Below are 12,629 nucleotides of genomic sequence, written 5' to 3'. Positions count from 1 at the left end.
TCAGGAGCGATTATTGTCTTCATCAGTCTACAGGGGACTCTATGATTCAACCATAAATTCTAAGGCAGTTAAGACTCAGGTGTAGGGCAATTACAGAAACAGTATCCCTTCACCTCTGGGCTCCAATGAATCAAGTACAGAAAAAAGAATCTACTACTAGAAAAGCATATAGCATTGTATCTTACACATAGAAGGCACTGAAATAATTTTTTGGATAAATAAACACAGAAACACAGAGAGGAAATGAAGAAACTATGGGGAACAACTTTTCAGGGTAAACTTATCTTTTTTTTGGATGATGGTAGAAAAAAGGGTACCAAAGATCGAATGAGGAGACAAATTTGAAATTCTTTAGGGTACTGCATCTCCTATTTCACTGTAGTTATCATCAAGGGAATCAACAGAATGTTAACTGTTATCCGACAGTAGGGGAACATTTAGAACTGAAAAGATAGTTTTAAAAGAAATTAGTACATGGGAAAAAGAAAATAAAGAGGATTTCTGATGGTAGTGTAACCAATTTCTCTATTTTGCTACAATGAAGAAAAGAAATTTTAAGTAGTTGAAGATGTATCTTCCTTTAGAAACATAAAAGGGTTTCTGTTGAAAAATTATAGAATAAAATAATCATAGAACAACTTCTACTTCCCTGCATACAAACTAATCTGAAGAAAAATTGTGAACACTGGAGAATTTTGACTTATTTCCCCTCTTATTTCAGGAAATGTAAGCATAGTCACTGGTCTAGGGGTGATATGTAACCTCATTCTAGTCAATGAGATACAAAAGGAAGAGTTACAGAGGATTTTTCAGAAAGATTTTCCTCCTAGCAAAAGCTTAGTACACAAGAGAGAACCTCTCTGTTTTCTGCTTTCTACTTCGGGGAGTTGTATGAGGGAAAGATCTTAAAATCTGCTGTAGTCATGATAGAAAAGTCAAAGGGACTATAGAGACTCAACCAAGTATCTGACAACTTCGGGTTACAAACTAGTCTTACAATAATTTACCTCTATGCTTCTTACTATGTGAAAGGAAATGAAAATCCCTATTTGTTCCAGCAACATTTTCTTGAAGGGTTCCGTTTCTTGCAGTTAAAAGCACTTACAATTTTTATGGATCTGGATTTATTCCTTAATTTTTCTCATGTTTCCTTTAAAATTTCCCATTTCTCTGCTTTTACTCTGCTTTCTGGAACATTTATCTACCTTTCAATATTTATTTATATACATACAACACATATATATACATATATATTACCTATATGTCTGTATATACATATAGTTTTAAAACTTTCTGGCTATTGTATTTTTAATTTCCAAGAGGTCTTTCTTGTTCTCTGTTACTTTTGCTTCTTTAGTACTGCTACGAAGCAAGACTGTACTAACATATGTTATCTCTGATGTCAATTATAGTTATTTTCAAATTTTCTTCTGCTTTCTACACTGTTTCTGAGTTTCTGTTGACCATTTCTGCTGTTGCCTTTTCTGATGAAAACTTTCCTTAAATATCTGGTTATTCTTAACTGTTCATTCATACTTAAGAGTTAAGAGGTCTTAAGATGTCAGTACTAACCAAAGCAATCTACAGATACAGTGCAATCCCTATCAAAATCCTGATGACCTATTTGTAGAAAAAGAAACATTATTTTTAAAATTCACACGGAGACCAAGAGCAGTGGCTCACACCTGTAATCCCACAATTTTGGGAAGCCGAGGCAGGTGGATCACTTGAGGTCAGGAGTTGAGACCGGCCTGGTCAACATGGCGAAACTCCATCTCCATTAAAAATACAAAAGCTAGACACGCAGGCATGCACCTGTAATCCAGGCTACTCAGGAGTTTGAGGCAGGAGAATCGCTTTAACCCAGGAGGTGGAGGTTGCAGGGAGCCGAGATTATGTCACTGTACTCCCGCCTGGGTGATGAGACCAAGACTCTATCTCAAAAAAAAAAAAAATCACATGGAATCTCAAGGGATTCTGAATAGCCAAAACAATCTTGAAAAAGGACAAAGTTGAAGAATTCACATTTCCTGATTTCGAAACTTACTACAAAGCTAGTGTAATCAAAATAGTTTGATGACAGCATGAAGACAAACATAGAGCCATGGAATAGAATCCAGAATCCAGAAATAAACGCTTGCATATACAGTCAAATGGTTTTCAACAAGGGTGCCAAGGTCATTCAGTCTTTTCAACAAATGATGCTGAGAAAACTGGGTATCCATATGCAGAAGAGTGAAGTTGGACCCTTACCTTATATCATATATAAAAATTAACTCAAAATGGATCAAAGACCCAAATACAAGAACATTTGGGAGAAGAATTTCATGACATTAGATTTGGTGATGATTTCTTGGATATGATATCAAAGGCATGAGCAACAAAAGGAAAAATAGATAATCTGGACTTAAGAACTATAAGCAGAGTAAAAAGGGAACCCACAAAATGGGAAAAACATTTGCAAATTATATATCTAATAAGAACTCACATCTAGAATATATAAAGAACTATGCTCAATAACAAGAACAAAAAATCCAATTAAAAAATGGACAGAGGACTTAAATTAGACATTTCTCAAAAAAGATACACAAAAGGCCAATAAGCACATAATAAAAGATTCAACATTGTTAGTCATCAGGAAAATGCAAATCAGAACCATAATGAGGTATCACTTCACATGCATTAGGCTATGTTGTTTTAAATCAACAGAAAATAATAAGTGTTGATAAGGATGTGAAAAATTAGAACTGTGCAATGCCAGTAGGAATATAAAACAGTGTAGGTGCTACAGAAAAAGGTATGGCAACTCTAGGAAAAATAATCATAAAATTGCCATGTGATCCTGCAACTGTATTCCTGGGTATATACCCCAAAGAAGTAAAAAAGATTCAGATACTTGTACACCTATGTTCACAGCAGCATTATTGATAATAGACAAAAAGGGGAAGCAACCCAAGTGTCCACTGATGGATGAATGGATAAACAAAATGTGGTAAATACGTACAATGGATTATTATTCAGCCTTAAAAAGAAAATTAATGCCGATATATGCATTATTCTTGCTTCAACATGGATAGACCTCAAAGACATTAAGCTAAATAAGCCAGTCACAAAAGGACAAATACTTTATGATTCCAATAATATCAAGTTCCTAGAGTAGTCCAATTCATAGATGATAGAGACAGAAAGTAGAATGGTGGTTGCTAGGAACTGGGGAAAGAAGGGAATAGAGATTTAGTGTTTAATGGCTAGAGAGTTTCAGTTTTGGATAAAATTTTTAGAGATGGATGGTGGTGAAGGTTACACAAAAACACGAATGGACTTAATACCACAGAACCATAGACTTAAAAATGGTTAAAATGGTAAATTTTGTTAGGCATATTTTACTCTAATTTAAAAAAAAGTGTTAAGGAATCTTAAATGGCAGATTAGAAACCTGCAGAATGGTGGGTCTCGGTAATCAGTAGATCTGGCCCTTCACTGATGGGCCTTCAAATATCAGTATGTACAGGTCTTTTCTCTTGGGCTGGTTAGAGTCTATTCATAGTATATAAAATGGTGATGGCCAGGTATGGTGGCTCACACCTGTGATCCCAGCACTTTGGGAGGCCAAGGCAGGTGGATGACTTGAGGTCAGAAGTTTGAGACCAGCCTGGCCAACATGGTGAAACCTGCCTCCACTAAAAATACAAAAATTAGCTGGGTGTGGTGGTGCACGCCTGTCATTCTGGCTATTCGGGAGGCTGAGGTAGGAAAATTGCTTTAACCCGGGAGGTGGAGTTTGTAGTGAGCTGAGATTGAGCCACTGCATTCCAGCCTGGGAGACAGCGAGACTCCATTGGGGTGGTGGAGGGAGAGAAAATTGCTATTCCCCAAGGCCTAAAACACTACAAGATGAATCAACTACTTACAGAATCCTTAATATTTGTATCAAGAACTATGCTATTTCATAATTATAAACTCAATCCTTAAATTACCAAAGGTGTGATATTATTCCTATTTTACTAATCAGGTGGCGTGTAAGAAGACTGGACATCTTGAGTACAGAAACTAAGCCACAGCTGGGATTCAAACACGGAGTCTGTATGACTCCATGGCTCATCTTAATCATTATATTACACTGCCACCTTCAGTGTGTGTATGTACATGTGTGTCTATGCATACATTTGCATACTATATACTACACACACAAACACACACACACACACACAGAAAATACACACACATTGTATAGCACAAGTCCCCAAGAATAAGTATCTGTTTTACCACATGCTAATAATATAACCTGTGAGTTATGGTCTGATGTATGCTGTCCTAGTCAGATTTAATTTTAGTAAGTAGTTCAATTTTGTGAGTCTAATTCTAAAAGAACCAACCCAAAAGACCATATCTAAAGAAGGTCTGTAAGTCATATCACAAAGAATGGCTGAAAGAATTAGAAATATTTAGCCCAAATAAGAAAAGCTGGGCCGGGCGTGGTGGCTCACGCCTGTAATCCCAGCACTTTGGGAGGCTGAGGCAGGTGGATCATCTGAGGTCGGGAGTTGGAGACCAGCCTGACCAACATAGAGAAACCCTGACTCTACCAAAAATACAAAAAATTAGCCAGGCATGGTGGTGCATGCCTGTAATCCCAGCTACTCGGGAATGAAGCAGGAGAATTGCTCGAACTCGGGAGTCGAAGGTTGCGGTGAGCTGAGATCGTACCATTGCACTCCAGCCTTGGCAACAAGAGCAAAACTCCATCTCAAAAAAAGAAAAGCTGTTTGGGGGGTGAGGGTAGAGGAAGAGAAACACAATGTCATGATAAAGGTAGAATAAGATAGTGATCAAGAACACAGACTTCTGATTTAGATATCTGCCTTCTTCCCCTAACTAGCAGTGCCACCTTAGTGAATTATCCTCTCTCTGTTTTTCCACCTGTAAAATGAGAGTAACAAAAATATCCAGGACCTAGTATCTTGCTGAAAGTAACTATAAGGAATGAATTAAGTAATAAAATGCATTTAACACAGTACTGGGCACAGAATAAGAAGCTCTAAGGTGTGTTGTTGTTAGTGATCAATCTTCAAATAGTAAAAAGCCTGAAGAGATATGTGAGGAGAAGGCAGTGAATCACTGCCATAGTGAAGCACAGTTGATGCCAATGAACTACATCTCAGCATGGGGTGAAAGTCTCCAAGACACAGAAATGGCTGGAAGAAAAACTGCTGGTTATATGGTCTAATTCTGATTAATAAAAAATTGCCATTCTCATTAGGAGTACTTGCTTCCTATGACACCTTTGATCAGCCTCCCAATAACATATGTATAGAAGATAGCACAGGATATTAGGAAGTGTACGAACTAGTAATGAGAAATAAGAATTATAGTCTTACTTTTGATATTAACTATGAGTGTTATCTGGGATGAGCCATATGAAGAAGAGAAGAAAGGAAACAGTATATTAGCTATTATTCCCAAACTTCCAAGTTTACTTTAGAAATATAAACTTACTTCCTCCTAAAATACTTAAGCCTTAACTTGCCCTTCAAAAAGTAATTAAATTACTAAGTTAAAAATTTCGAAGTCTTTCAACCCAGGCTTAAAAATCTCTGGTATTTGGAGCCAAATGCCAACCTGATCATTTTTAATTTAGAGTTCTCCATTTCCTTGCATCACTAGTGATGACAGCTGAGCCAGTTTTTATAGAGAAAGGCTGTGTACGGTAGTGGTGTGCAGTGTAGGCTGTAGAGTCTGACCACCCAGATTCTGTAACAGCTTGTTGGCTATGGAGTCTGACTGACTACATAAAGAAACTAATGCTAAGAAAGCTCATCTATGATTATAACAGCACCTACTAACTCACAGGATTAAGGGGAAGGAATATAAATTTACAATTATGCTGAAGGCTTGACACAAACCTCAAAGCACTATTAAACAGTAAAGCTAAACAATGTTGAGTGAGCTATTTAAAAATTATAAATTTTTCCTATAAGGAAGCGGAAACCAATTTTGGGAGGACTCATTCTGGAAAAAAAATATTTTACAAAATTGTCCCATTTTCCAATATGGTAACTGGTTTGCTAAGCTCCAAAACTGTGTCCTTTACCTTTTTTAAAAAAATAAAATTGGCCAGGCGCAGTGGCTCAAGCCTGTAATCCCAGCACTTTGGGAGGCTGAGGTGGGAGGATCAAGAGGTGAGGAGTTCGAGACCAGCCTGGCCAACATGGTGAAACCCCGTCTCTACTAAAAATACAAAAATTAGCTGGGCATGGTGGTGTGCGCCTGTATTCCCATCAGCTCAGGAAGCTAAGGCAGAAGAATAGCTTGAACCCAGGAGGCAGAGGTTGCAGTGAGCCAAGATTGCACCACTGTACTCCAGCCTAGGTGACAGAGTGAGACTCCATCTCACATAGAAAAAGAAAAAAATTTTTAATTCAGAGTAATATCTTAAAATTATATGACATCCCCCTTAGTTCTGGTGTTTTCCAAATTATAAAAATACATGTTTATTATAACAAGTAACACAAAACAAGAGTAAGAAGTATAATACAGGCAAATCTAATTCTCTCTGCCCAATTCTACTCCTAATCCCATCCCCTAAAATAATCAACATTATGAGTACAAATGTTTTTATAAATTCATTTTTTTCCAAAATTACTACAGATATGATACTCAAAAGCTTACCTCCAGATATATTGATGGTGGATTATGCTCCCCACCAAATTTGTCCAATAGGGCCTCTATATGTTCCTGTGTCAACTTAATCATTTGTTTGATATTCCACACCTAAAAAATATTTTAAAAGAATTTAAATAAAAATCACTTAGGATATGAATTAGAAATATTTTAATGTAGACAACTACATTATAGTAACTGCCAGTGTTCCTCAAATTTTGAGCTTAATCATTTAGTAAGTGGTTTTTCTCTTTTACTATTATACATCTTTAAATTTTTTTCTGCACTAGTAATACAACTTATTCTCAACTATAAAAGATTCAAATAATACATGAATATTCAGAATAAACCATGAAAATCTCTCTTAATCTTCCTCACATTCCCAGGCCCCATTTCGAAAAAGTTAAGTTCTGTTTATGGTTTGGTAAGCAGCCTTCCATGTCTCCCTTTTATTCATGGAAAAAACAAACATACATATATGAAATATACAAATATAAATGAATACTATATATAAAATACTTTCAACACTTGCTTTTTTCACAGAATAATAATGCCTCAAAAGTCTCTCCACATCAATATGTATATATTTTATTCCCTAATGGCTATATAGCATGCACTGCTATTTCAACAGTCTCCAGACTTCAGTGGTATCCAGGAAACAACTGAGTCCAATTTGTCTGGTTTGACAGTGAGAACTGGCTACACAAATCAGGTTATATGGCAGATTATATTTCTAAGTTGAATGATCTAGATCTGCAGTTTTAAGATTTGTCCAAAAAATGTATCTAACATAAATACAATACACAGTAGAAATTATGGCCTTTAAAACTATTTAAATTTATAATGAAAAAATGTCAGATATCAATTTTTAAATGTACAGGGAAATAAATGAAAAAAAAAAAAGGGTTCCAAGTCTCTTGGTTTATTTAATAATTCCCTTACTAAAGAACATTTAGATTATCCCATTTCCTCAACATCAAATAATACTTCAACAAAATACTTCTGAACTGCCTTTCAGGGTAAAGGGGCAAGTTTTATTTTTTGATATCTAGGTATACGATTCCAAGACTGAAGGATATACGTAACTTAAAATTTAATAAATATGCCAAATAGTCTTCCAAAAGAAGAAATGTATCAAGTCAAGTCCCTATCTGCAGGGTATAAGTCACTCTTTTCCCCTCAATCTCACCAATACCCAGCATAATCACACTTCTAAACTTTTGCCAATTTGAAAGGGAAAAGGTAATAATCATGTTTTAATTTGTATTTCCTACAAAGTTGAGCATTTTTTATGCTTACTGGCCATTTGAGATTTTGGAAAATTCCCTTATACTGTACTCCCTTTTATTCTACTGAGTTGTTTCTTTCCTACTCATTTATAGATACTCTTTATTCTGGATATTAATCTTTATTCTTCTACAAATGTTAAGGTCTTTCAATTGTTTTTCACGTCTCCTGTCATATAAAGTCTTGCTACTCAAGTGTGGTTCAGAGACCAGCAGCATCAGCATCTTCTGAAAGATTGTGAGAACAGCAGAAGCTGGCCCGGCATAGTGGCTCACATCTGTAATCCCAGCACTTTGGGAGGCCAAGGCAGGTGGATCGCTTGAGCCCAGGAGTTCACCACCAGCCTGGGCAACATGGTAGAAGCCCATCTCTATAAAAAATACGAAAATTAGTGGGGCATGGTGGTGCATGCCTGTAGTCCCAGCTACTCAGATGGCTGATGTAGGAGGATCACCTGAGCCTAGGAGGCTGAGTGAACCATGACTGCCCCACTGCTTTACAGCCTGGGCAACAGAGTGAGACTCAGTTTCTACCGTCACCCCACAATCTGCCAAACAAACAAACAAACAAACAAAAAAACCCAGCAGAAACTCAAGCTCCATCTCAGATCCAGTAAACTTTAACAAAACGATTCATATGCATATTAAAGTCTGAGAAGCAATGACAGAGGTTCCAAATTGTTTTTCCAGTCAGATATTTAAATGTTTTCTTTTGTGATGCCTTTGCTAATTTCTCACATCTCCACAAAGTGTGGATGGCTTCTTTTATCTAGCTACACTTATTCCCTAGGTGATCTCATCCAATCTTGTATCTTTATATGCCTACTGATGAAGCCCAAAATTTAAAATCCAGCTCTACCTTTTCCTCTCAATACCAGATCCCCAACTGCCTGCTGAATATGTCTACTAGTATACCTAATAGGCATTTCAAACTTAACACGTTCAAAGACAAACTTCTGATCTCCCCCACCACCCCACAAAACTTGTTTTTCCTATAGTCTCTTTACCTCAGAAAATGACAAGCTTCACTGTTTGAGTAAACCAGAAACTTCAGCATCATCCTTGACTCTTTTCTCACATCTGACAATCCATCTCAATCCATCTCCAAATCAAAATATAGGTAGATATAGTCACCACCTCTACCATTACCACCCTGGTCTAAGCCACCTTCATTTCCCTCTTAGTTTATTACTACAGTTTCTGAAATGGTCTCTCCTGTTTCAAACCTAGAAAGGCACAGTAGCTATTCTTCAAAAACTGTAACTGCAGGCTGTGCGTGGCTCATGCCTGCAATCCCAGCACTTAGGAAGGCTGAACTGGGAGGATAATAACACAGTAGGACCCTGTCTCTACAAAAAAATATTAGCCAGACATGGTGGAGTGTGCCTGTGGTCCCAGAGGCTGAGGTAGGAGGATTGCTTGAGCCTGGGAAGTTGAGGCTGCAATGAGCCGTGATCACGCCATCCCAGCCTAGGTAACAGAGTGAGACCCCCATCTCAAAAACAAACTGCAGATTACATGTCATTCTCTTGCTCAAAACCCTCCACTGGCTTCCCCACTAAAAATCACCAAAGTCATGACTTGGCCCTCTGCCATTTGTCTATCTTCATTTCTTACTGTTCTTCCCATCACCCATCCCTCTCCAATCACACTTGGCCTCATTGAACATGCCAAGTATACTTCCAAAGCAGGACTTGTGAATTTACTATTCCTTCTGCCTGGAATGCCCTTCCCCTAAGATTTCTACAAGGTTTACTATCTCACCAAGTTCATTCATCTCTTTATTCCAGTGTCACCTTATCAGTGAAGTATTGTCTTACCATCTCATTTAGAAAGGCAACTATCAAAGGGTGGGCGTGGTAGCTCACACCTGTAATCCCAGCACTTTGGGAGGCCGAGGTGGGTGGATCACCTGAGGTCGGGGGTTCCAGACCAGCCTGACCAACATGGAGAAATCCCGTCTCTACTAAAAATACAAAATTAGCCGGGTGTGGTGGTGCATGCCTGTAATCCCAGCTACTCGGGAGGCTGAGGCAGGAGAATCGCTTGAACCTGGGAGGTGGAGGTTGCGGTAAGCCGAGATTGCGCCATTGCACTCCAGCCTGGGCAAGAAGAGCAAACTCTGTCTCAAAAAAAAAAAAAAAAGAAAGAAAGAAAAAAAAAAGGCATAAAATTATCCCTCCCATTCCTTAGAGGAAAAGAATCAGTTTCTATACCCTTTGTTAATTTTATTTGTTCTATAGCATATGTGACCACCTTATTACATATATTTTAGTTAATTTTGTTATTGGTATGCATCTTCCCCACTCCCCTACAGAATAAAGTCCAGGAGGGCATGGGTTTTTGTCTTATTTTTTTCTGATTTATCCCTAGGGCCTAGAACAGTGCCTAGCATATAGTAAGCACTCAAATATTGTTTGTTTAAAAAATGAATATTTTATTTATTTATTTTTGAAACAAGGTCTCTGTCTCCCAGGCTGAAGTGCAGTGGCACAATCTTGGTTCACTGCAGCCTCAGCTTCCTTGGCATCAATCGTCCCACCTCAGACTCCCAAGTAGTTGAGACTACAGGTGCGAATGATACCTGGCTAATTTTTGTATTTTTAGTAGAGATGGGGTTTTGCCACATTGCCCAGGCTGGATCTTTCCTTAGAGCATCACTCTACGATGTGTTCACTGACCAACTGGGCGAAACTGTTTTCTAAGTCATAATTTGATAACATAAAGTTGATTATATTTTCCCTTAGCTACTTTAAGATCAGAAACATTTTATTCTTTTTTTGTCCCCTCATGACTTATTTCGGTGTCTGAGTCATAATAGGTACTCAAACCTGAAGATTTAAGCTGTTTTCAGAACACAGTAATAGAGAGAAAACAAGTCATCCTAGTTCAGTGATTCTTTCTTAGGTCCAGTAAATTCAGGACATTATCCACACTCCCTTTTTTTTTAATGTTCCATAAAAACTCACATGCAGTTAGCATAAAGATCTATTTTTCCCAAGGGATGGGAGAGAGAAAGCGGGGGAAAATAACAGAGAGGGGAAATAAAGAGAATGAGCTGATTAGAATAAAATTTTCTTGCTGGGGTACAGAAAATGTTAATATTGGGCCAGGTGCCACCGGTGGCTCATGCCTGTAATTCTAGCACTTTGGGAAGCCGAGGCGGGTGCATCACTAGAGGTTAGGAGTTCGAGACTAGTCTGGCCAACATGGTGAAACTAAAAATACAAAAAATTAGCCAGGCATGGTGTCAGATGCCTGTAATCCCAGCTGAGGCAGTAGAACTGCTTGAACCGAGGAGCAGAGGTTGCAGTAAGCCGAGACTGTGCCACTGCACTCCAACCTGAGTGACAAGAGCAAGACTGTCTCAAAAAAACAAAAACAAAAACAAAAAATAATGACAAAAAAGATAAAATTGGTTAGGTATGGCCGGGCACGGTGGCTCAAGCCTGTAATCCCAGCACTTTGGGAGGCCGAGGCGGGTGGATCACGAGGTCGAGAGATCGAGACCATCCTGGTCAACATTGTGAAACCCCGTCTCTACTAATACAAAAAAATTAGCTGGGCACAGTGGCGCGTACCTGTAATCCCAGCTACTCAGGAGGCTGAGGCAGGAGAATTGCCTGAACCCAGGAGGCGGAGGTTGCGGTGAGCCGAGATCGCGCCATTGCACTCCAGCCTGGGTAACAAGAGAGAGACTCCGTCTCAAAAAAAAAAAAAAAAAAAAAAAAAAAAAAAATTGGTTAGGTATAGTGGGGCCAGACCATGAGTGTCTGGAAGTCAGGTTTCTTATGTCCCCAAAGAAGAATAATTTTATATTCGAAGAATAAACAAAAGTCATAATGACCCTTGTTGGAATTTTAAACAGTGAGTGTGGGAGAGAAAAGTCTTTCAGAATCTCCAGAACAGCTAGAGAAAGAACTTTGACGGCTCTTATAAAATAGAGATATACTAAAAAGTAGAATAAGATACTGTAAAGCTAATAGTAGGTACACAGTTAAAACATCTTCTTGGAGAAAAAAAGAAAAATCTGTTATCACAATCCTAAAAGGGAGATGAACAAATTAAAAACAAAACTCAGGCCGAGTGCAGTGGCTCACGCCTGTAATCCCAGCACTTTGGGAGGCCGAGGTCAGGAGTTCAAGTGGCCAACATAGTGAAATCCAGAGTCTACTAAAAATACAAAAAATTAGCTGGGTGTGGTGGTGGGCACCTGTAATCCCAGCTACTTGGGAGGCTGAGGCAGGAGAATCACTTGAACCTGGGTGGTGGAGGCTTTGTTGAGACGAGATCCTGCCATTACACTCTAGCCTGGGCAATGAGAACGAATCTTAACCTCAAAAAAAAAAAAAAAAAAAAAACCTAAAAACTTCAAGAAAGTTATTGAAAGATTTCCTATTCTGTTTTGATCTTTTCAGTAGACCACAGCTATTACAATCAAGCAAGCTTAGTGAATAACTGATAATTTTTAGCGACTTTACAAATGACAAAACTCCCTCTCCAAAAAAAGACTGAGAATTTTTTTTTAAATCCCAGCTTAGAAGATGCCTATGTTAAAATATAAATGCAGACAAACTGTAATGGAAGGACATGAAGAGCAGCTATGGCATACACACAAAATAACTACAGCCATTGGCTCCCCTCATCCCTATAAAAAGGTATCAAGTATAGACTATGATGGTT

The 12,629-nt window shown here is 38.1% G+C and overlaps 1 protein-coding gene across 4 annotated transcripts in view; it reads right to left on the bottom strand.

The window, feature by feature from the left end:
- The window catches only part of BRAF (B-Raf proto-oncogene, serine/threonine kinase), a 201,031-nt gene that overhangs the window by 121,308 nt on the left and 67,094 nt on the right, over positions 1-12,629 (bottom strand). For all 4 annotated transcript variants that reach the window (XM_012447514.2, XM_064372859.1, XM_012447512.2 and 1 more), the window contains exon 2: positions 6,670-6,771. In XM_012447514.2, the coding sequence (XP_012302937.1) occupies positions 6,670-6,771 (102 nt within the window). The remainder of the gene's footprint in view (positions 1-6,669; positions 6,772-12,629) is intronic.

Source organism: Aotus nancymaae, unplaced genomic scaffold, assembly GCF_030222135.1.
Source record: "Aotus nancymaae isolate 86718 unplaced genomic scaffold, 86718_ANA_hifiasm-v0.15.2.pri h1tg000002l, whole genome shotgun sequence".
Taxonomy (NCBI): Eukaryota; Metazoa; Chordata; class Mammalia; order Primates; family Aotidae; genus Aotus; species Aotus nancymaae.
This window is presented reverse-complemented; position numbering and strand designations above follow the sequence as displayed.